The sequence below is a fragment of the Artemia franciscana genome, chromosome 6, assembly GCF_032884065.1.
Source record: "Artemia franciscana chromosome 6, ASM3288406v1, whole genome shotgun sequence".
Lineage (NCBI taxonomy): Eukaryota > Metazoa > Arthropoda > Branchiopoda > Anostraca > Artemiidae > Artemia > Artemia franciscana.
Window position 1 is genome coordinate 28,472,608 of NC_088868.1, and position 25,966 is coordinate 28,498,573.

Here is a 25,966-nt window from a genome sequence, read left to right on the forward strand (position 1 = left end):
CCAGGGGTCATCGTATCGATCAAGTGGTCCTAGAATTTCGCAAGAGGGCTCATTCTAACGGAAATGGAAAGTTCTAGTGCCCTTTTTAAGTGAACAAAAAAATTGGAGGGCATCTAGACCCCCTCCCACGCTCATTTCTTCCCAAGGTCAACGGATCAAAATTTTGAGATAGCCATTTTGTTCAGCATAGTCAAAAACCATAATAACTATGTCTTTGGGGATGACTTACTCCCCCACAATCCCTGGGGGAGGGGCTGCAAGTTACAAACATTGACCAGTGTTTACATATAGTAATGGTTATTGGGAAGTGTACAGCCGTTTTCAGGGGAATTTTATTTTGTTTGGGGATGGGGCTGAGGGGAGGGGGCTATGTTGGAGGATCTTTCCTTGGAGGAATCTGTCATGGGGGAAGAAAAATTCAAGGAAAAGGGTGCATGATTTTCTAGCATTACTATAAGAAAACAATGAAAAATAAACATGAAAACGTTTTTTTAAATGAAAGGAAGGAGTAGCATTGAAACTTAAAACGAACAGAGACTATTACGCATATGAGGAGGAGATAAATACCTCGTTCTTTATGCTAAAGTATTTTTAGTAATTTCAACTATTTATTCTACGGCCTTTCTTATTCAGAGGTCATTCTTAAAGAATTGGGACAAAACTTAAGATTTAGTGTAAAGAGCGAGGTATTAACGAGGGTACAAGCCCCCCTCGTATACATAATAAAAATATAAGATTATTAAAGTTTGTTACGTAAGTTAATTCTTAAGTTACGTATATTTTTTACTAATAAAAACGTTCGTTAAAAATTAAAAGTTCTAGTTGCCTTTTTAAGTAACCGAAAAATTGGAGGGCAACTAGGCCTCCTTCTTCACCCCTTATTTCTCAAAATCGTCTGATCAAAAATTAGAGAAAGCCATTTAGCCAAAAAAAGAATTAATATACAAATTTCATTTTAATAATTTATGTGCGGAGAGCCAAAACCTAACATGCATTAATTCAAAAACGTTCAGAAATTAAATAAAAAAAATGATTTTTTTAGCAGAAAGTAAGGAGTGACATTAAAACTTAAAACGAACAGAAATTACTCCGAATATAAAACGGGTTGTCCCTTCCGCAATCCCTCGCTTTTTATGCTAAAGTTTGACTCTTTGCCACAATTCTACTTTTTAAAACAATTAAAAGCTTTAGCGTAAAGAGCGAGGGATTGCGGAGGGGACAACCCATTTCATATACGGAGTAATTTCTGTTCGTTTTAAGTTTTAATGTCGCTCCTTACTTTCAGCTAGAAAAATTAGTTTTTTTTTATTTAATAGTCAGTTAAGATCTGACGGGCATCTATTTCAAACTGTTTTCATTTCTGTCTTTCAAACATCGTAAGATTGCCTTGTGTTCTCCGCTCTGACAAGATAATTCTTCTTTGAAAAAAATAAGTATAGAGAGGGTGAGATGAAAATGGAAATAAGATGTTTTATGTTGAGCAGGGAAGCATACACAGTTCCCAAATTTCAAGGAAAAGGTGTAGACAAGATAAAAAACTCAAATGGCAATAAGAGAAATTGTAAGTAGGAGAGAAAGAGAAATTTTAAAAAAGAAGATTAAATTGTTTTCAAAGCAATGGTGTAACCAAGATTTTTATCAGGGAAATGGAGGAGGGTAGATAAAATACTTGATGAAGATGTAAAATGGTTTGTAACTTAAGTGTGCTGTAAGGGTCATTGGCTTTACTGCTTCAATCGTGACATCTGAGAAACCCGAAAACTTCTTTTTTAACCAGTCGCAAATCAAAGTGGAATATTTACTATATTTTAATTTTTTATTTACTCTGTATTTATTACATTATAGCATAACAAAACGACCGATAATGCTAAAAAATTTATTCTAGCCATTCTAATTTTCTCGTTTTAGCATAAGTCCGAAGTTAAAATCAGGAATATGTTACATATCACTGATAAATGTTGACTTTCTTATCAACAGGCGTGACTATATTGGTTGTTGGGGGGATTATGTTCATCTTGTCCATAAAAATTAGAAAGAACACAATATGCAGGATTTGGGCTGATGCCTAAATCCATGAGAAGAGGCTTGGTACCCAATTGATTAGAATTTGATTCCGTATGTTTAACAACATGAAGCAAAAACATATTCAAAAGGTTTACAAAAAACAGGTTAGAAGGAAAAGACTGTAGTAAATTCTTCCCCCGCATAAGAATTGAAATGATTACCTCATACAAAAAAGATCTAAACTATGAATGTGGATAAAAGCTCTACTAAATAGATATTTATTACATTACAGGATATTATAATATCATAAACTGTTATAAAAAAAACAGGATATCATATCCTTACCTTAGACCTTAGCTACTCAGGTGACTCTAGAGGCACAAAAGTAGTTAGCTATTAGCCTCAAACCCTTCCTCAAGTGTGTCGCTACACAGATATACTCCCACTCTCGGATGAAACTCGTCTGGAGGACTCTTCTGTGACATTTTTATTTTCTGTGAGCGTTTTTTCCTCGGTGATGGATACCTTCTAGCTGCTAGTGCAGGAGCATTTTAGGAAGCCAGGGATCTGGCATACGGAAGACATTCTCAAGGTTCGCCATCTTCATTGCCCCACAATGGAGGCGATGTCTGGTTAGCATGTGTGATTACGGATCTCGTCGCTACTAACACGGTCTCACCAGCTGATTGCGGCGAAGACAGTTATTTTCAAATGTGGTAGGACGTTTTTCTTATTCCGCGGTTTGCTTCAGGTATTTCACAGAGAAACTCGATGCAGACAAAACTTTGCTCTGGAACAGTCTGAGTTTCAAGTTCTGTGAGTAGTTGATTATAATGTAAAAATTGAATATGAAGTTTTAGAGAGATGGCGCAGCAATTATACTTTCAAACACCATCTAAATCGACAGGACTTTGATTTTTAGGACCAACCAAGTTCTTGAAGTTGCATAAATTACATGAAATCATATAAATCACAAAATCAGATGAAATTGCATGGTTTTTTGCGCACTTTAAGCATCATACTTGTATTAAACGAATAGTGTTGACACTAGTAATGGTAAACGTTAAGGTCTAATATGATTTATATTTTTTTTTTTTTTTTTTTATGATTACTCCGTTGTTAGCAGATTATCTACAGAATAAACTATCTGTCTATCTTTGGTACTTGCTCTATTTATACTTTTTGTTTCGGCAGTCGTAGCTAGAACCATTTTGTTTGCTTTTGCAGTTCCTTCAAAGATTGGAGCATAAAGATTATTATATGACGTCTTTATTGTCAATACCTTTGGCAATACAACGAGCAATAATTGTGTATTTAATCATATATTTAAATATTGTTGTTTTTTTTCTCGAAAATGCATCCATAATTTTTTGGGAAAATTTGTATCTTGAAACTTTCTGGCCTAAAAATAACGATTTAGGTACGTCAGAATCTGGAGAAAATTCATCAAGAGCCTTAATTTTTGTTTTTACAATGCCGTCATGTACTAACATAAAAGTATGCATTCATATTACTTGGAACCTGGAGCCAAACTTTTTTGGCTTATCTCCTAAAGTGGCATCACCACACCATTGTGATATATGTCCATAGAAAAATAAAAAATATTTTACTTTTCGGTTCAGAATCACTGAAGTTATCATACAAAATGCAAAAATATTTTTGGTATCTGAGCAATGATTAAAACTTTTTAATTCCAGCAAGAAATATACCTGAAAATTTTAAAATTACCTTTTTTTAATAGGTTTTAATCTACTCAGTGTGTGATTTTATGGGTAGAGCGTTATACATTGAAAAGATATTTATATATATGACAGTAGGTAGACCCAAGAAACAAAAATTTGTTGTTGCTACAAATGATGATTCCTTGGAACCCCCACCAATAAATATCTTACACTTGTTTCAATAAGATTTTCATGTATTTGTGTTTCTTTGACAAAACCGAGTTTTTTTTTTTTTTCTGTTTGAAAGCTTGTGCGAATATCTGCATTTCGTTTGCGTGCTCAAAAACTGATGAATTCACTGTGAATTGATGAGGCTGTTGTGTGGTGGGTAATAGACCAGAGGAATTATATATATATATATATATATATATATATATATATATATATATATATATATATATATATATATATATATATATATATATATATATATATATATATATATATATATATATATATATATATCCCAATTAAAGATAGAAATGGGGCCACAATTAGTGATAAGGAAAAAGTTATAGAAAGATGGGTGGAACATTTTGAGAATGTGCTAAACCGAGATACAGTTGCAGGAAAAGATATAGATGAAAATGAAAAAGTTTGTGATACCTTGGATGTGAAGGAAGATTTGTTTAGTGAGGAAGAATTAACGATAATACTAAAAGGGTTAAAAAATAATAAGGCCCCAGGTGCTGATAGTATGATTAATGAGTTTCTTATGGCTCTGAGGTTAGGAATGAGCTACTGAAGATTATGAACGTGATTCTCGAAAAAGGAGAAGTACCCAATGATTTTAGGAAAACCTTAATTAAACCACTGTATAAGAAAGGTGACAAGAGTGAGTGTCGTAATTACCGAGGCATTAGTCTCGTCTCTGTAGGTAACAAATTACTGAGTAACATCATACTTTTTAAACTGAGACATGTTGTAGACAAAGTTTTAAGGGAAGAACAATGCGGTTTCAGAAAAGGTAGAGGATGTGTTGACCAAGTTTTCACTCTTAGGTTTATAATTGAGAAGTCCCTTCGTTGTCAAACCACCTTTGGTCCTCAGTTTTATCGATTATGAGCAAGCTTTCGATTCTGTTGATAGAAGAGCGTAAATAAAGGAAAAACACATTAAAGTGATTTGTGCTATTTACGAGAATAATACTGCTGCGGTTAAGGTAGGAAATGAGGTTAGCAACTGGTTTTGTATTAAATCAGGATTTAAGCAGGGTTGTGTTCTATTCCCCTTTATATGGATCATTTTGATGGACTTCGTCTTAAGGAGCACAGGAAAGGCAATTGGAGACCATGGAATCAAATGGGGAAGAAAAACCCTCCTGGACTTAGATTATGCTGCTGATTTAAGCATATTAGATGAAAGTGTGAGCAAAATGAATGAATTATTGGAGGTTTTGCGAGTTCAGGGTGCTAGAATAGGCTTGAAAATCAATGTTAAGAAGAATAAGTCACTAAGGCTAGGAATAAGTGAAGATGAACAGGTGACATTAGGTAACGAAAAGATTGATCAGGTTGGGAGCTTCAGTTACCTTGGTAGTACTGTTAGTAAAGATGTTGGGAGCAGTGAAGATGTTAAAAGTAGAATAGCTAAGGCTCAGGGTGTTTTTTCACAGTTAAAAAAAAAATTGGAAGAATAGAAAGGTAAGTCTGCAAACCAGGATTAAAATATTGGAAGCTACAGTGATGACAGTGGCTCTGAAGCATAGGCACTCCGAAAAGCAGATGAAAATTTACTAGATGTTTTCCAGAGAAATTGCCTACGAATTGTTCTGGGTACCCGGCTGACTGACCGTATTTCAAACAGTAGGTTGTACGAAAAATGTGGTTCAATCCCGCTTTCTAGGGCTATAATGAAAGAAAGGTTTAGATGGCTAAGCCACGTTCTACGGATGAAGGATGACAGATTACCGAAGATTGTCCTTTTTGGGCAACCGTCTGGGGCTACACAGAAAGCAGGTCGTCCTTGTCTGGGTTAGGAGGATGTCATAAATAAAGATTTAAAGGAAATGGGAACTTCCTGGGAGGGTGTAAAGAGGGGGGCTTTAAATAGAATAGGTTGGAGGAGGAGCGTGCGTAGCTGTCTCAGGTGGCTTGGTGCTACAGTGAGTTACTATTAGTAGTAGTAGTAGTAGTAGTAGTAATTACCAAATGAAGCTAGAAGCTAAAATCGTGTAATGAAATAGGCCGGGGGCACAGATAGTACAAATTAATGATTAAAGAGGAGAGACTTTTATCCAGATGAAAAGCCTCGTACCCAATCTGATCTCATCCAAAACGACTTCCGACCGTCCCCGGACACGATTTTTGACAACGAACCAACCTTTCCGTCTTGATTTTTGGAATGTCCGCTCGACGGATCCTTAGAATCAACCGGATGGATTAAATTGCCAACTCATTCATTACAGAGAAGACTAAACAGCCACTCGTTATTAATAATGTCATAAGAAGTTGGTGGCGATACATGGTTAATATGGACAGCAATCGTCTGCCTCAGGGTGTTTGATCTTGGACTACTCCTGGAGTTTGACAGCGCGGACGACAGAAAGCTACACTTGTGCGATCCCTATAAAAAGAAGTAGCGATCTCAATAAATTTCTTAATTTCCATAAATTTCTGATCTGTGTGCTAACAACAAAATCTTGTGTCTCATGATTCAGTGTCATTATACTGATAATTTAACTAAACTGGTCGTTAGTTTAGTTTGTATATTTTGCTTATAAAAATGACAGATAAAACAGAGACACTCTTTCAAGACATGCTTATTTTCTTTATCGAAATCGAAAAACGACGGTAATTTTTTTCTGAAAATTAGCTCGTTTACATTTTCTGGCCTGAAAATACGATCTAGTTAGGTCATGATTTTCAAATGCTGAGAATTTAACAGTATACCAAGATTCACTTGCAAAAAAAATCTAAGGTTTGATGCAAAAATTTAACAGAGAGAAAATAATATAAGAATAATTAAATATAAATTATGTATATCATCTATAAATTTCTGAGTTTAAAGTTTAATGCATATACTTTACCTAAAATCTCAATTTTAGTGCTGAATTTCCAAGATCATGGGAATAATCCCAAAGAATTGCAGTCATATTTATCTTAACATTTTCATAGTTTTACATAGAAGTTTTTCACAAATTTTTTCGAAGACACAAGAAAGAAAAAGGATGCACAGATTATAGCAGAACGATGTATCTTTTATTTGCACTAAAGTGTGGTGTAGAATAATACGTTTCGATTTGGGCCTGAAGCTGTATTAATTTTTAATGTCATATAAAACTGAATATCATAATATGTAGAATTTTGAACCAGGGAAGTCCAGTAGGCTAGTTCTAAACATAGCTTCTTCATGTTCTTCTTTCGCGAGTTTGTGAAATTGCGGATTTTACCAAAACGTCGAGCCATTAAAAATGGCCACACAGTGGGTAAACTACATTAGCGTTATGAATTAGGCATCGTCTATAAATCTATATATCGTTAAGTAGCTTGTTTTGTTAGTGATCTCCTTGTTTTGTATGGTTTTTTTTAGCTTTTGTGCCATGGGCTATTGAGATACACTGATCTATCTTTCTATTTATTAAGAAATAGTGTTAATTGTAATGTAGAAGTGCTACTCTAATGTTTGCATAGTGAGCTCTTCAGAAGAATCTATAGAATAAAATCACCGGCTTCATTTGTGTCTGTACTGAGCAAGATTATTTTGACAAGTCTTGAGCCAGTAGCAATTAATGACCGGTTTGGACTAAATTTTTAAATTCAATTTTAATTCTTATGTTCAAAATTATTCATAGAACTTTTCATACACCGAGTTCAAGCATAGCTTCCTTTGAAATACTGATATTGTTTTGGCTTCCCAAATGATTTTGCATATTTTATTTATTTTATACTATTTCAATCCCCAAATTTACATCTTTCCCTTAATAGTCGATTACTTGCACAGAAAAGAGAGGCCTATATATACACCCACCCCACAATAACACATTAATCGTTATTGCTACTAATATACATTTTGTACAAGTTGACGTCATTTATATATGTTTGAAATTTTTAAACTTACCCCCGTCACCCCAACAAAGAAACTGTGCTTAGGTCCAAATTGAAAAATGAAACCGATTCTTAAGTACGAGCCTAGAATAATGCGGTATTGTTTCTTAAAATGACATTTAAACATCACCTCCTGAATTGCTTCTGCGCATTGTTAAGTTTGTATATATTTAACAAATATATGAACTATGACATAAAATAAATATTAAAAAAAAAAAAAATCATTTTGACGCATAAAAGGCTTTTTATATCAAAGTTGTTTTCTTACACCCTTTCTTTTCATTCAATTTGAAGAAATCCTGTTTCACATGTCAATTCATAAATCTTAATTTTATCTGTTTAAAAATTCGTCTTCTTCGAGTAGTACGTGACGATTAGAATCACTTGGAGACACATTGAGAGACAATGAAGGTCGCTGCTTCATTATCAATATTACATTCATTTTAAAATGATGTCGTTATATTTATGCTTTTATAAGAGTTGAAAATTGATAAATACCTTTCAAAATATAGAAAATCGGCTAATAGCATCGTTTCAATGCGTTTTGGACACCGAAAGAATATTTTGGATGATCCCAAATGTATTCAAAATAAATGTAAATGTTGTTTTGAAATTGGAATTCTAGATGACAGTTTTGCCTTTTTTAAATTGTCAGAAGTTACGTTTACCACCAGTTGGAACTCCCTTTAAAGGTTGCTTTATATACGATTTTTGCAGGAAGATTGTTTAATGATGGAATTAAAGGCCGCCAGAAGTATTTTTCAAATATATACTCGTACCCACATATTTATTGATATCATGGCGTCACCATAGGTTCAATTAAACCACCATGGAAAAAATACAAATTCTTCCTTAAGGTTGTGACCTTTTTAGACAGTTTTATTGGCGCGAAATTTCAATATGCCAGCTAAGAAAAAAACATACTATGTAGCCGATTTCGATGGCAGGCCCCAGCATTCGGCAAGTTACTACTCTTTCCTCTCGAAATTGAGGATTTTCCAAGGAATATATAGAACGTTGATGAGTCCCAATGACTTGTTATAAACAGTTGCACTGCCATTATAATTCCTTTTTGAAACGCAGGCTACATACACAGTTTTGTGGAAAAGTCAAATTATTAAGTACGGTGGATATCTTGTTAGAGTTCGGTTGATGACTTTTGACTTAAACTTGACTTTATCAAACAAGAAACGATATACATAAATCTTATACATAGGGGACAGGGAGGCAACTCGTTATGGGCAACTCGCATGAAAGTAGGCCTCTTGATCTGAGGTTCACGGGTTCATTCCTGCCTGTGGTTAAAGGATAAATTCTTCTTTAGTTTCTTTTTTACATGTTGTCAATCAGCTACGGTATCACTTGTTTTTGTATTTTTGACTGAACATTTCTTCATATCAACTCTCCACACCCAATAATCATCCGAATCATTTTGAAAAGTTGCTCTGCAAGGGCCTAAGCTTTTGGTTTTTCCTTTTTTAAGGTTTTGAACTGTTCTAGTCCCTTGTTAGGTATAGGTTGTTTATTTGTCCACTAGGCATTATGAAGCTACTTAAAACGTCTTTTGTAACTACACTAATTACACTTGGTGTTTTATACTGAGCCATGTTCATTTTGTAACGTTTCATTCTTCATAGATGTATTTCCGGTAATTCAATTTCAATATATTGATTTTGTTGCGTTGAAAACTGTAACCCTACTGGTTTTTATGGCACTTGGTATTAACCAAGTGACATATAGCAATCGCCAATTCTGTCGGTCTGTCTGTCTGTCGGTCCCGGTTTTGCTACTTTAGGCACTTCCAGGTAAGCTAGGACAATGAAATTGGGAAACCGTATCAGGGACCGGACCAGATTAAATTAGAAATAGTCATTTTCCCGATTGACCATCTGGGGGGGAGTGGGGGGCCGGCTAATTTGCAAAAAATAGAAAAAATGAAGTATTTTTAATTTATGAGCGGGTAATTGGATCTTAATGAAATTTGATGTTTGGAATGATATTGTGTCTCAGAGATTTTATTTTAAGTTCCGACCGGATCTGAAGACATTGGGGGGAGTTGGAGGGGAGAAACCTAAAGTCCCGGTTTTGCTACTTTAGGCACTTCCAGGTAAGCTAGGACGATGAAATTTGGCAAGCGTATCAGGAACCGGACCAGATTAAATTAAAAATAGTCATTTTTTCGATTTGAAAATCTGGGGGGGGGGGGGAGTGGGGGGCCGGTTAATTCGGGAACAATAGAAAAAATGAAGTATTTTTAACTTATGAGCGGGTGATTGGATCTTAATGAAATTTGATGTTTGGAATGATACCAAGTCTCAAAGCTCTTATTTTAAATCCCGACCGGATCTGATGACATTGGAGGGAGTTGGAGGGGGGAAACCTAAAATCTTGGAAAACACTTAGAGTGGAGGGATCGGGATGAAACTTGATGGGAAAAATATGCGCAAGTCCCAGATACATGATTGACATAATCGAAACTGATTCGCTCTCTTTGGGTTGTTGGGGGGGGAGTAATTCTTAAAAATTAGAAAAAATGAGGTATTTTTAACTTACGAACGGGTGATCGGATCTCAATGAAATTTGATTTTTAGAAGGATATTGTGTCTTAGAGCTCTTATTTTAAATCCCGGCCAGATCTGGTGACATTGGGGGGGATTTGGGAGGGGGAAACCTAAAACTTGGAAAACACATAGAGTGGAGGGATCGGGATGAAACTTGGCGGGAAAAATGAGCACAAGTCCTAGATACATGATTGACATAACCGGAACGGATCCGATCTCTTTGGGGTAGTTGGGGGAGGGGTTAATTCTGAAAAATCAGAAAAAATGGGATATTTTTAACTTACGAACGGGTGATCGGATCTCAATGAAATTTTACATTTAGAAGGATATCGTGTCTCATAATTCTTATTTTGAATCTTGACCGGATCTGGTGACATTGGGGGAAGTTTGGGGTGGGGGAACCTAAAATCATGGAAAACGCTTAGATTGGAGGGATCGGGATGACATTTGGTGGGAAAAGTAAGCAGAAGTCTTACATACGTGATTTAAATAATTGGAACGGATCCGTTCTATGGGGGGGGGGGTTAGTTCTGAAAAATAAGAATAAAATAAGTATTTTTAACTTGCGAAGGAGTGATCGAATTTTCATGAAACTTCATATTTAGAAGGACCTCGTAACTCAGATCTCTTATTATAAATCTCAACTGGATCAAGCGTAATTGGGGGGGGGGGCAGTTGGGGAGACTGGAAATCTTAGAAAATACTTAAAGTGGTGAGATCTGGATGAAACTGGATGGAAGAATAGAAATCTGTCTAAGATACTTGACTGACATAACCGGACCGGTTTGCTCTCTTTGGTGGAATTGGGGGGAAGGGTAATTTTGAAAATTGAGGTATTTGTAACTTATGAAAGGGTGACCAGATCTTAATGAAATTTGATATTTAGAAGGATCTTGTGCATTAAAGTTCTAATTTTAAATTCCGACCAGATCCTGTGACATTGGGGGGAGTTGGAGGGGGAAACCAGAATTCTTGGAAAATGTGAAAATTGGGGTATTTTTATCTTACGAATAAATGATCGGATCTTAATGAAATTTGATTTTTAGAAGGAATTCATGTCTCAGAGCTCTTATTTCAAATCCCGACCAGATCTTTTGACATTTGGGGGAGTTGGAGGGGAATATCTTGGAAAAATACTTGGAGTGGAGGAATCGGGATGAAGCTTGGTGGATAGAATAAACAAATGTCCTTGATACGTGATTGACAGAATCGTAGCGGATTCGCTCTCTTTGGAGGAGTTGGGGGGAAGGGTTTAGTGATTTGGCAAGTTTGGTGCTTCTGGACGTGCTAGGATGATGAAAGTTGGTAGGCGTGTCAGGGAGGTGCACAATTTGACTTGATAAAGTCGTTCCCCAGATTCGACAATCTGAGGGGCTAAAGGGAGAGGAAAAATTAGAAAAAATGGGGCATTTATAACTAACGAGTGGGTGATCGGATCTTAATGAATTTTGATATTTAGAAGGACATCGTGAGTCAGAGCTCTTATTTTAAATCCTGAGCGGCATTAAGCGTCTTATTTTCCTTTTTAAATCAATCTATTGATTCATAGAATTTTGTTAGAGCTCATACCATATGATCTCTTGGCTCTTAGCTCTTCTCGCCTCGTCACAAGTGCCATATGAGCTCTTAGCTCTTGTTATTCTGTCTTATCTCTCTTTTTACGCTATAAGTGAATTTAACCTAATAGAAATAAAACTTCTTTTAAAATTTTCCGGTATATCTCTAGTTTCAATTAAAAAATAATAATTTTTTAAGAAACATTTAAAACATTTTTGTGACTTGCGGATATATGTCAATAATTTGTTTGTCTGCATCATAGAAACTTAAAAAATAACCACTACTGAGGTAAATTTGACGTTCGTATTCTTTTAGAATGATTCATAAATTTGATATAAATTACACAAATTTTTTTTTTCTAAAATGAAGGCTCTTAAGGAATTTTTCAAACTTCTGATCCCTCTAGATTTTTTTTAGGCGACCATATCTCAGGATACCAATTTCCCCGAAAAACTATTGAGTGGTTTTCGAAAAAAAAAGCAATATTAAATTATTACTCATTTATAAAGATGATATATATATATATATATATATATATATATATATATATATATATATATATATATATATATATATATATATATATATATATATATATAATATAATATAATATAATATAATATAATATATATAATATATTTAATATAATATATATATATAATATATATTGAATATAATATACATATAATATATTTAATATGATATGTATATATAATATATATTTAATATAATATATATATATATATATATATATATATATATATATATATATATATATGTATATATATATATATATATATATATATATATATATATATATATATATATATATATATATATATATATATATATATATATATATATATATATATATATATATATATATTAAGTATATATACTTATATAGATTATATATTCTAGATAATAAATATTGTTATTATATACAGATAACGTTAGGCTCTTCCTTTTTTTAGCAATACATGACTCCAGGAATCGCTTTGTTCGGAGATCCATTGAGAGACAATGATGTCCTTTACAATAATCTACGGATTTACGGGAGTGTAATGGTTGTGATTGTTGGGCTGATAAACTATCTTGGTGTCCAAACTGTGAGCAAAGCAGCCCCACTTGTCCTTTTCATCGTAGTACTCTCAATTACCTCTGTTTACGTTGGTATTGGTGTCAACTATGAAGGATCTGACCGACTACAGTAAGCTTGTTTTGTTTTCTTTGTTTTGTTACCCCCCTCCCCTCTCTGCTTTCTCTCTCTCTCTCTCTCTCCAACGATGAAGTTCAACTATGAGTCATAAGACTATTGAATGATGAAGCAGAAAACTTCCACAAAGAGTATAAAATATATAGAATTCAAATTTTTCTTCTTTTATATTTTTTTGCTTTGAAAGCAAAGATTTGGTTATGTATTTAAGCCTTTAATTACGTATTCATTAAACTAGGAGGGGAATTTTTGTTGCTTTTATTTTAAGTTTGATTTGGCTTTAAATCCCCTCTTTTGGGGCCACATTGAGAAACATAATTTTCTTTCCTCGCTTATTTTTTCTGTTTTTGCCTTGGATAAGGCTTTGTAATGTTGGTCGTGAATTATCACACTGAATAAAATTAAAGGGCTTATGTACCACTTTTTGCAAAAACAAAAATAAACGTTGACCTTAGGTCACTCCAGTGGGCCCTTACCCGTTGAGTGTTGTTTCAGAACTATATCTATTTTGTAAAGAGCAGACTGAAGCAACCACAATTTTGACGCCTCTAATAGAAACAATTTCTGAGAAAATTTTTTATTTGCTCCGCTTTTGTTAATAATATTCCCCTTGAAATTCCAGTCGACTTCTTGGTCAACTAGCCTTAAATTAAGTTTTTATTAGTGCAAATATATAAGTTTATAAATTTAAACAATCGCCTTGCCTGATATTCATTGGAGATGGACACAATTTGACTTTAGAAGTTTGTTTGCCTGTCACTCCGCACAAATTAACGGTCCTGTGTCAATTCTAAATTCTTGGTTCCACCTGCCTAAGACCATAGGTAGGCGTTCTTTGTCTACCTCTCGTTCCAGGCAATCTAATGGTCCTATGCCAATTTTAAATTCTTGGTCAACCTGCCTGAGAATCAAGGTGGGCGTACCTCTCTAAAAGCTAACAAACAAGTATTGGTCCAATCAAAGAGTCATGCTTACTCCCGCCGTTTACAAGTGCCATTGAACCAAACACTTCGAATATTATAGGTTCTATGACTATCTTAGTTCTATGAATATCTACCTTAGTTCTTCTGCCCTTAGTTCTTTTGACATATCTGTTAACAAATGAACTAGCATCCTTTTTATATAGTCCTAATAAGAGGGATAATACCAGGTTTGCCTCTCATTCAGTCGGACTATCTGTCTTGGTTTGTTTTACAATTAGCCATGGCTTGATGCCCATAACTGCTTGATTTTAATTCAACTCTAGGCTATTGAGCAAAACGCACACTTTTAGCCAACAATAAAAGCAAAACAATATGCAAACTAAATATTGCTGCCTTCAAAGGTTTTTTTTTCATTTATTTTCTTAAGATGAACTGGTTTCACGAAAAATAGCTCACTAAGACAACAGAATCATTGAAGCATTCTAATAAAATAAGAAATTGTGTTAAATATTCCTTAAAATCATGGTTTTCCCAGAAAAACGGGCTGGTGTCTGGAGCCCCACTCATTAAAAAGAGGTGATTCTAGGTCTAGGTAGGGGGGGGGGTGTTCCACACCCCCATCTTTTATAACATCCAATATTAAATTGCTTATATTTCCTATGGTATGCCTTGCCTCCCCCAGATTATGAGGCATAAAAGCGCTACTACCCCTAATAGTGGGTATATATATGTTTTAATATATTTCGAACAATTTCTTCCCAAGTTTATATTATGTAAATTGATGGTTGGGAAGTTTTGAGGCTCTCAAGTGTCTATACTTGTTATATTTTCGTGATTAATAGAAATTACTGAACTTTCATAATAATGAACTTTTTTGAAATCTAGCGCACTAAATGGAAATTAAGCCTAGTATAGAAAAAGATCTATAAGTGAGCCGAACGGAATCCGTCAGATTCACTCACGCATTTATTTTTCAAACACCCATCATTCATATGATATGATAAGACAGAGTAGAGGAAAAGAAAAGTATGAACAAGGAACCAATTACTAGCAGAATGGCTATATGCAGCCCCAGGAATGCATCATTAGCATAACCGGTTACTTTCCATGTAATACGGTTGATATACGGGTTTTCTATGGGATATATGGGCGTAAACAATGACATGCCTTTGCACGTGGGTATCATAAACTTTAATCAAACAGGATGAAAGCTGAAGCTTACTATATACCGTTGTTAGAAATCGGTTAGGTGTATTAGCTGTTAAACCCCCCTTCAACCAGAATTCTGAGACAGATGTACAGAAATTCAGTGTGTTTGAGCTACTGAATGAAATTTAGAGTCTTTTAGTTGCTGATTGAGTAAAAAAATTTGATAAAAGCACTTTTGAGCACAAAAAAACAGCTAAATGATAGTTTCCGTGTGTATCACATGCAGCCTGAGTACGGAAGATATTTTAAAAGCACTTTTGATTGCAATAATCTCAGTTAGTTGGTAAATTCCAAATCTTTTTGTTACCGACAAAATATTCCACTTGTGAGTACAACAAACTCAGCTAGTTGGTATATTCCGAGTGTTTTAGTTGCTGATTGAGTAACACAAATTTAATGAAAGCGCTTCTGAGTACAGCAAACCCAGCTAGTTGATAAATTTCGCTTGTTTTAACTGCTGACTGAAAAATTTAATAAAAACTCTTTTGAATACAACAAACTCACCTAGCTGATAAGTTTCAATTGTTCCAAGTGCTCACAGACTAACCAACCTTCATTATTGCAATTTTGACTGCAAAATCTCAACTAGTTAATAAATTCCGTGATTTTAGTTACCAAGTGGGCATAAAATGTTTTATAAATACACTCTTGATAAAATAACTCAGCTAGTTTGTATACTCCAAGTGTTGTAGTTACCGACTAGATATAAAAATTTAATAAAAGCACTTTTGAGTGCAACAAACTCAGCTAGCTGGTAAATTCCGAGTGTTTCAATTTCTGACTGAGTAAAAAAAATAATAAAAGCCCTATTGAGTACGGCAAACTCAGCTAGTTGATAAGTTCCGAGTGTTTTAATTGCCTTCTAAGTACCAAACAAATTAATTAAAAAAAACTTTTGTGTACAACAAACAGTTATTTGATAAATTCAAAGTGTTTTAGTTGCTGACTGAGTATCAAAAATAAATAAAAGCACTTTGAGCACAACAAACTCAGCTAGCTGATAAATTCCAAATGTTTTACTTACTGACTGGGTATTAAAAATTCAATAAATAAACTTTTGAGTACAACAAACTCAAGTAGTTGGTATACCCTGAGGGCGTTAGGTGCTGACTGACTAACAAAAATTTAATGCAGGCACTTTTGAGAACAAAAAATTCAGCTAATTCATACATTCTGTGTGTTTCACTTGCTGGCTGAGTACCAAAAATTTAATAGATGCACTTTTAAGTACAATAAATTCAGCTAGTTGGTAACTTCCGAGTATTTTAGTTACTGACTGGATATCAATAAAATTATTAAAAGTACTTTAGAATTCAACAAACTCGAGTACTTTGTAAATTCTGAGCATTTTAATTGCTGGCTAAGTAATAAAAATTTAATTAAAGCACTTTTGAGTAAAATAAAAGTAAGCTAACTGACAAGTTCCGAGTGCTTTTAGTTGCTGGCTGAGTGACAAATTTTAATGAAAGCCCTTTTAAATACAACAAACTCATTTAGTTGGTAAATTCCGATTGTTCTAATTGCTGAATGAATTTTAAAAATTTAATAAAGGCATTTGTGAGCATAACAAAGTTGACTAGTTGACAAATTTTATATGTTTTAGTTGCAGAATGAGAACCAAAAATTTAATAAAAGCATTTTTATGTACAACAAATTGAGATAGTTGATAAATTTCGGAAAGAGGTAAGGACCATTTAACTGTCTTGAAAGTACATTTTTTTGCTTGGTGTTTGCTTTTTTTTGGAGCATTTATATTATCGCTACAGGTTGCATTAAAGTTTTATTTTGAATTAACAGAAACACGTCAAGTGGAAATAATATGTATGCTGGTCATCATTTTTTTCGTTGTTAAAGGTGAACAGATTTTTTTTTTGTGTTTTAGTTCATTTGTAATAAGTAGTGTGAGAGACAATTTAAATGACTAATAAGGAAAAAATCTTTCGAAGTCTTGCTACTTTAGATTTTTTTTTTTGAGGCAAGAGACATATGAGCGTGAATTACAGCCTAACTATTGCCACCTATTCTACTATAGTTATAGGTGAAAGCATAATTGGATAGGCTAGGTTACATTAAGGTAACTTCTTTGAGTTAAACTCGTTTAAGTTAGGTCAACTGGGCCCACCACGCTAAACTAACCTAAATAAACCTAATTTTATTGTAGTTTTTGATAGTTTTTTATATTGATTTTTTATTATATCCTGTCGGTAACTAAAAGATTTGGAATTTACCATTTTTCTGAGTTTGTTTTACTGAAAAGTACTTTCATTATATCTTGGGTACTAACCCTGTATGTAAAACACTCGGAAACTATCCACTAGCTGATTTTGTTGCACCCAAAAAGGCATTAATTAAATTTTGCTTATCAATCAGCAACTAAAAGACTCAGAAGTAATCAACTACTGAGGTATATTGTAGTCAAAAGGGTTTTATTTTTATTTTTGATACTTCGTCAGCAACTAAAACACTTGGAATTTCAGCCAGCAACTAGAACACACTGAATGTATGTTCATATATCTCAGACTCCTGGTGGAAGGGGAGTATACCTAGATCATGGTTTTATTATGAAGTAGGGCCAATCTAAAAAATAAATAATAGGAGGGTAAAGCTTAAAGATATTTATTGCTTAAACATAATTGGAAAATTTTTTGAAAAAAACGCATATTACAGAAAAATAATGCTTCAAGCTCATTATTAAACATCCACAAACTTGGTTTCCATGATATATCAGGCTTTTTTTTACCGTGTCGTATGCACTTATCACGATCGAGTGTGTCCCTTGGTATCCGCTGGGCGAAGAACCTAACCTCATCATAGGAACGGTAATAAGCCCATTTAATTTAGGACATTTAAAATCCTCTTGATTGAACAGTGGAATTTGAGGTCACAGTATTTAATTCAAACTTGATCTGTAGACTCCAAAAAAATTGCATATTTCTCGGACTTATCCCTGAACATTACTCAGTTCTTTACAATTCTATTAAATGGTGTAATCACTTGGCCATAGAATCCCAGTCTGTCCATATGGCCTAATGTTTTAATCCACATGATTTTATCATACTCAAAAATATTATAGTTCACTAACTGAGTGATCTACATGCCCTGGACTTGTATTACACCCCCATCTTTCTTTATAATTGCTATAGGATTTATTGTTCGGGATGTTTTGAGTTCGGCAATCTCATTTTCTTGCATCTCTTTGCTGGCGGTGGTGTTTATGTTTCCTTACCAGAGCTCCCCTGGAATGTACTTTTAGTTAAAAAACTTTTTTTTTATTTAATATTTCAAAAGAGTATAAAAGAAAATTATTAAGGCAGTGTGTTCATCTTATCCATGCGTAAGTAGGCTAATGGAATTGACTTTTCAAGGATGAAACTTTTCAGGAATGAAGCCAGGGCGTAAAATATTCACTTGGAAGGTATTATAAAGCCACTATTTCTACCCTGCCCGTATTTTTTGGGGCTCATAAGACTGCATAGATGATATGTCCGGCCTACACCTGGCCTATCTAAATTTGAGCAAAGAATATTTGACCTTAATTTTAGGTTTTCAGTCTTCTTATTCATTTTCTCTACTTTTTGATAACACTATTCTATCATTTCAGCAGGATTTTAAGCCAAATCAAGGCTTTTTTCGCAAATTTGAGAAATTGAGTATCCAATCTTTCAACCTTATAAATCAGAATTGAGCAAAGTTATGAGGCTCAAAGCAATTTCCTTGTGCCTCATTTGAGCGGTACATCTCTTTCTCAAGGGTTCACTTTTATGCCACGAAGATTGGAAAAGGTCAGTAATCTTTGGAGGGGAAAAGTTTGGCTTAGGTACTTCAAATATATCTTTCCATATGGTCATCGAACTCTGGATTTTTTCTTTAGAGTTTCATTCACCTTTTTCGGCTTTTTCTGAATTTAGACAAAAACCTTCCCCAATCCAGAATTTTACCCAAACATTTAATGTTTTAGTGCCATTTTTTCTTTTTAAACTCTAAGAAAGATTGCATCTTAATTCAGCCTTTTTCTGTCGTAAAACGACAAATATAGGTCTAAACTAAGCCGAAAAGTTATAAGTCTGAGATTTATGGGATAACCACTTGATTGAAAATTTGGATGAAACATTCTTCTAACTGCCTAGAGTGTTAGGCAAGTCTGAAAAGTAACAAAGGCTGATTGGCAATTTTCTAGGCTCCATAAGAAAAATTATATAAGACATATACGATGTAAAACTGGGGAAGTTTTCAAACTCATTCATTTTGACAATCCATCTAGTTGAAAAAAAGAAGACCGTCCTCAAATGGGTCAAGGAGATGTGATAAGAAAATATTTGTAGACACCAGGTACTACTTGTGAAGCTCTGAGTAGGGTGGGATGGAAGAGCGTAATGTCTTTTCTTTCGGCAGTCTGCTGGAAGATATTGGATTATTTAAGCTAGTCCAATTTCTAACGATATTTATTAAGCTTCCACTCTCACCCTCTTTGATTAAAACTTAAGATACCCACGCGCAAAAGCATGAAAACGTTTATGCTTGTATGTCCCATGGAAAAACACGTATTTCAACTTTCATTGGGCTTGTTTTTCATGACTAGCACTTGCTCTAATTTTGTGCTAATACAATTATGCTAATGAGTTTCGTCTGGGGCCGCCTGTTACATGGATAGTAACTGGTTATGCTAATGATGTATTCATGGTACTGCATATAGTCATACTACTATTGCTGCTCTATCTCTCGTCATAGCAACAACATTTAACGATAAAAATATAATATGAATACGAAACAAATTTAAATATCACTGTACTAAACATAGTCATAACACAGGCATAAAAGAATCTAAACACTCCTAAATTGTTGTATGATGCCAGTCATTCTGCGATGAATTGCCAGAATACCATAAACCTAGCCATTTAGGTCCATCATACCTTCTTCTATATTTATTTGGGATGGAAAGATAAAACAGTTAAATATTCCTTTATCTCGTTGTATTTTTTTAGCTCACTTATTAGTGTTGTTTCTAGAAGCTACATTTCCTGTTTATTTCCTTTGGAAAGACTTTTACAGGTTCGTAAACTTCTTTAAGATGTTTTTCTTAAATTGAACGGAAGGCCCTCCTAGGGAAAAGAAATCGATATTGGAGAATGTAGTTATTATCCCAAGGGGAGCCTGATTTCAATTTTATGATCCCTAATCCTAGATTTTGTCTCTTTGTATGTTAAGTCAGTTTATCTCCTTTTTAAGAGAGCAGGTGGAATATTTTGCTGCTAAATGAACAATGTTGAGGAACAATAGAGATTGGTATCAAACAATTCATGGTAAAGAACTGTAGTAAGGAGCGACCCAGCTCAATAGTAACCGAAACTCTAAAAAATGGAATTTTGATACTAATAGTTACATCAAAAGGATCGAATTTTAATGCTGATTTTAAATATACAAGTTTCAGCAAGATCATTTATACCCATCAAAAGTTACGAGCCTGATAAAATTTTCCTCATTTTAGAATATAGGGGGGAAACCCCCTTAAAAATCATACAATCTTAACGAAAATCACACCATTTGATTCAGCGCATCAGAGAACCTTATTGCAGAAGTTTCAAGTTCCTATCTACAAAAATGTGGAATTTCGCATTTTTTGCCAGGAGACAGATCACGGATGCGTGTTTATTTATTTATTTTTATTTTTTTTTCTTATTACCCAGGGGTGATTGTATTGACTGAGTGGTCCTAGAATAATGCGAGAGGGCTCATCCTGACGGAAATATAAAGTTCTAGTGCCCTTTTTAAGTGACCAAAAAATTGGAGGGCACCTACGCCCCCTCCCACGCTCATTTTTTCCCAAAAGTCATCGGATAAAAATTCCTGAGATAGCCATTTTATTCACCATAGTCGAAAAACCTCATAACTATGTCTTTAGGGACGACTTACTCCCCCGTAGTCCCCGTGGGAGGGGCTGCAAGTTACAAACTTTGACCTGTGTTTACATATAATAATGGTTACTGGGAAGTGTAAAGACGTTTTCAGGGGGATTTTTTGGTTTAGGGGGGAGAGTTGAGGGGGGGGGGTACATGGTAGGATATTTCCATGGAATTATCTAGCATTATTTGAATTATCATGGAATTATCGCAGGATTTTCTAGCATTATTTGAAAAAACAATGAAAAAATAAATATGAGAAGTTTTTTCTACTCAAAGTAAGGAGCAGCATCAAAACTTAAAATAAACAAAATTTATTACGCATATGAGGGTTTTACCTCCTCGTTATATCTCACTCTTTACGCTAAAGTATTTTTAGTAATTTCAACTATTTATTCTACGGCCTTTGTGATTCAGAGGTCATTCTTAAGGAACTGGGACAAAATCTAAGCTTTAGTGTAAAGAGTGATGTATCGACGAGGGTTGAACCCCCTCATATGTATATATATATATATATATATATATATATATATATATATATATATATATATATATATATATATATATATATATATATATATAAAATAAATTGTCTGCCTGTCTGTCTGTTTGTCTGTCTGTCGAGTGACGTCATGTTTGTGTGTCGACTGATGTCATGTTTGTCGACTGACGTCATTATAAGGATTGAGCTGTATGTCGTCATGAAGTTGTTTGTCGACTGATGAAAATACAGACCGGGACACCAGGACACAAATGACGACCGGGACACAGGGAATATAAACGACGACCGGGACACTCAAAGAGAAATTACAGACTGGGACACCGGGACACAAATAACGACCGGGACACAGGGAATATAAATGACGACCGGAACACAGGGACACAACTACAACGGGGACGCTGGGGCATAGGGGGGATATATAAATGAAGACCGGGACACAGGGAATGTTCGAAGAGAAATTACAGACCGGGACAGCGGGACACAGGGAATATAAATGACGACTGGGACACTCAAAGAGAAATTACAGACTGGGACACCGGGACACAAATGACGACCGGGACACAGGGAATATAAATGACTATCGGGACACAGGGACACAGCTACAACGGGGACGCCGGGGGGCACAGGAGGATATATAAATGACGACGGGGACATAGGGAACGTTCGATTAGCAATCACCATCAACAAAGCTGAATACGGATCTGAATATAGATCTGAATACGGATTGTTTTATATGTTGCATTTTCAAGAGTCGGTAAACCTGACAATCTATTTATATACACAGACAATGGGACAGCGAAGAATATTGTATATTCGCAAGTTTTACGTAGTTAAAAACATATATATATATATATATTTATCTATATTCACAGGTGGGACACAGGGACAAAACTACAATCGCGCGTAACTAATACGGCGCGTAACGACTTACGCGTGTGGGGGGGCTTGGGGGGCACGAAGCGCCCCCATCAACTAGGTGTTGGGGTGACGCAAAGCGCCACCCCAACAGCTAGTACCCAATTAAAAAATACAAATATAGAAGTTCGTTACGTAAGTTAATTCGTAAGTTACGTATATTTTTTACGAATGAAAAGGTTTGTAAAAAATTAAAAGTTCTAGTTGCTTTTTTAAGTAATCGGAAACTTGGAGGGCAACTAGGCCTCCTCCCTCGCTCCTTTTTTCTCAAAATCTTCCGATTAATTGCAATTAATTAATATACAAATTTCGTTTTAATTATTTATTTGCGGAGATTTAATGAAAGTAAAGAGCAACATTAAAACTTAAAACGAACAGAAATTACTCCGTATATGAAAGGGGCTTCTCCTCCTCAACGAACCACTCTTTATGCTAAAGTTTCTTACTGTTTTAAAAATAGAGTTAAGAGAAAGAGCCAAACTTTAGCGTAAAGAACAAGGCGTTGAGGAGAAGATTTATTTTCAAACGTATTTAGGTAGTAAATACAAAATACAGGTAGGGCCAGAACTTCAACTTTCTTACTAGTGGACTTTGAAATTTTATCAGTTCCTTACTAAGACCAATTTAATTATCGAGAAGCATTTTGGTTTTAGTACAAGCTATTGCGCCCCACAATACAGCATTGGGCCTCATTAGATTACAGCTATTCCAGTTTTAATATATATTTACAACACCTAAATTAAAAATTTCAGTTCAAAAGCTAAGATCTCCGTGATTAAATTTTATGGGGGTACACGGGGAATTAAGGGAATAGAAATAAGGGGAATTGAAAATTAAAAGAAAGGAAATTAAGGGGGACATAAAGTTTGTTTAAGTACAAAAAAGATATTTGTGAATATAGTTTTTATTTTTATAGTTTATTTTTATTTAGATAGTCACGATATATTATATAACTACTTAATGTGACGTTATATGTCATAATTACTCAAGCTTTTATTTTTAGTCCTAAGTGAATGAATTTTTTGGGGTAGTAGAGAGTCTCAGTTAAATAAATTTATTTATTTCCTGTAAAAGTTGTTCAATAAGAAGTGTTGTGATTAAGCTAGCTTATCACTTTCCCTCAAAAGAATTTTAACATCCTAATATTATCTTTTCAAATTTCTTAACAAATGCTGCATAAGCCTTGGAAATGTTTTATCATAAGTATTTACGGAATATTTTAATGTCTAACTGTGTACTTATTTCAAACAAGGCTAGATGAAAATGAAAAAGATCAAACCAATTGGATAGTTTGGTAGTTTCTGCAACTTGGTCGGCAAGGCAAATTCTTCCTTTGACTTTATATTGTTTTTTCGTTATTCTTGTCAGGGTGGTCTTTGCTGTTATGATTACAAAAAAAAAAAAATGCTAATTCCAGTAACTCTTTTCGACGCTTCAGTATTATCTTTTCTTTAAGTTATGACTTTATATTTATTTGTTTTGGACAAACATTTACAGATCTTCAGTATTATCGAATGAGCTTTAAAATTCTTGATTTAAAATGGTGTGACTTTTAAATTTAATTAATTACTTTGTTGAACAGAGCAAATTTTGAAGTGTTGCTTATTCAGCCCGCTTTATTCCCCAAAAAGGGTGAATGTCGTACTTTCATAATTTTAATATTGGGTAAAATAGGCTATTTTGTGGATAATTTACACACAGAAAAATATGCAGCAACCCTAACTTTTGGTTGAATAAAATGAATCTAATTTAGGATGACATAAATCATGCAAGTTTGATTTTTTGGTGAAGAGTTAAATATTTTTATCCTAATCATGTTCAACTTCCCTTATTTCCCTGGTTTCATCTGCTTCTTCCGGAAAATTGCACTGCTGCAAACGCGGCCAGCTAATAAAGACCAGCTAATAAAGACTCAGGGTTGTCAACTGGCAACGTCTCAAAAGATTGCAAATCAAGGCCCAAAAAGAGATATTTCTGCTCAAAAAGAGTACAAGATATTAGAAATTTTTGGCCCCTCTCACTATTCTCATCACTCTTATCAAACAGTTCGTGGTAACGAACTGTAGTAAGGAGCGACCCGGCTCAATAGTAAACGAAACTCTAAAAAACGGAATTTCGATGCTAAAAGATATATCAAAAGAATTGGATTTTTATGCTGATTTTAAATATATAAATTTCATCAAATTTAGTCTTTGTCAGCTAAAGTTATGAGCCTGAGAAAATTTGCCTTATTTTGGAAAATAGGGAGAAACACCCCCTAAAAGTCATAGGATCCTAACGAAAATCACACCATCGCATTCTGCGTATCAGAAAAATCTGTAGAAAAAATTTCAAGGTCCAATCTAAAAAAGTGTGGAATTTCGTATGTTTTACCAGAAGACAAATCACGGGTGCGTGTTTATTTGTTTGTTTGTTTGTTTGTTGTTGTTTTTTTCCAGGGGTCATTGTATCGATCAAGTGGTCCTAGAGGGTTGCAAGAGGGCTCATTCTAACGGAAAAGAGAAGTTCTACTGCCCTTTTTAAGTGACCAAAAAATTGAAGGGCACCTAGGCCCCCTCCCACGCTCATTTTTTCCCAAAGTCAATGGATCAAAATTTTTAGATAGCAATTTTGTTCCGCATAGTCGAAAACCATAATAATTATGTCTTTGGGGATGATTTACCCCCCACAGTTCCTGGGGGAGGGGCTGCAAGTTACAAACTTTGACCGATGTTTACATACAGTAATGGTTACTGGGAAGTGTACCGACGTTTTCAGGGGGATTTTGTTTTGGTTTGGGTGTGGGGTTCAGGGGAGGGGGCTATATTGGAGGATCTCTTCTTAGAGGAATATTTCATGGGGGAAAAAATTCAATGAAAAGGGCGCAAGATTTTCTAGCATTACTATTAAAAAAAAACAATGAAAATATAAACATGAAAAAGTTTTTTTCAATTGGAAGTAAGGAGAAGCATTAAAACTTAAAACAAACAGATTATTACGCATATGAGGGGTTCTAAAAATACTTTTGCATAAAGAGCGAGGTATTTAGGAGGAGATAAATACTTCGCTCTTTGTGCTAAATTATTTTTAGTAATTTCAACTATTTATTCTACGGCCTTTCTGATTCAGGGGTCATTCTTGAAGAATTTGGACTAAACAAGATTTAGTGTGAAGAGCGAGGTATTAAAGAGGGGACCAACCCTCTCATATAAATAACCAAAAATATAAGAATACAAAAGTTTGTTACGTAAGTTAATTCTTAAGTTACGTATATTTTTTTCTAATAAAAACGTTCGTTAAAAATTAAAAGTTCTAGTTGCCTTTTTAAGTAACCGAAAAATTGGAGGGCAACTAGGCCTCCTTCCCCACCCCTTATTTATCAAAATCGTCTGATCAAAACTAAGAGAAAGCCATTCAGCCAAAAAAAGAATTAACA

The 25,966-nt window shown here is 34.4% G+C and overlaps 1 protein-coding gene across 1 annotated transcript in view; it reads left to right on the forward strand.

Moving 5' to 3' along the window:
• LOC136028534 (solute carrier family 12 member 6-like) overlaps positions 1 to 25,966 on the forward strand; it is a 236,358-nt gene that overhangs the window by 80,827 nt on the left and 129,565 nt on the right. Inside the window, 1 exon segment of the mRNA XM_065706380.1 lies at positions 12,864 to 13,099. Within this exon segment, the coding sequence (XP_065562452.1) occupies positions 12,864 to 13,099 (236 nt within the window).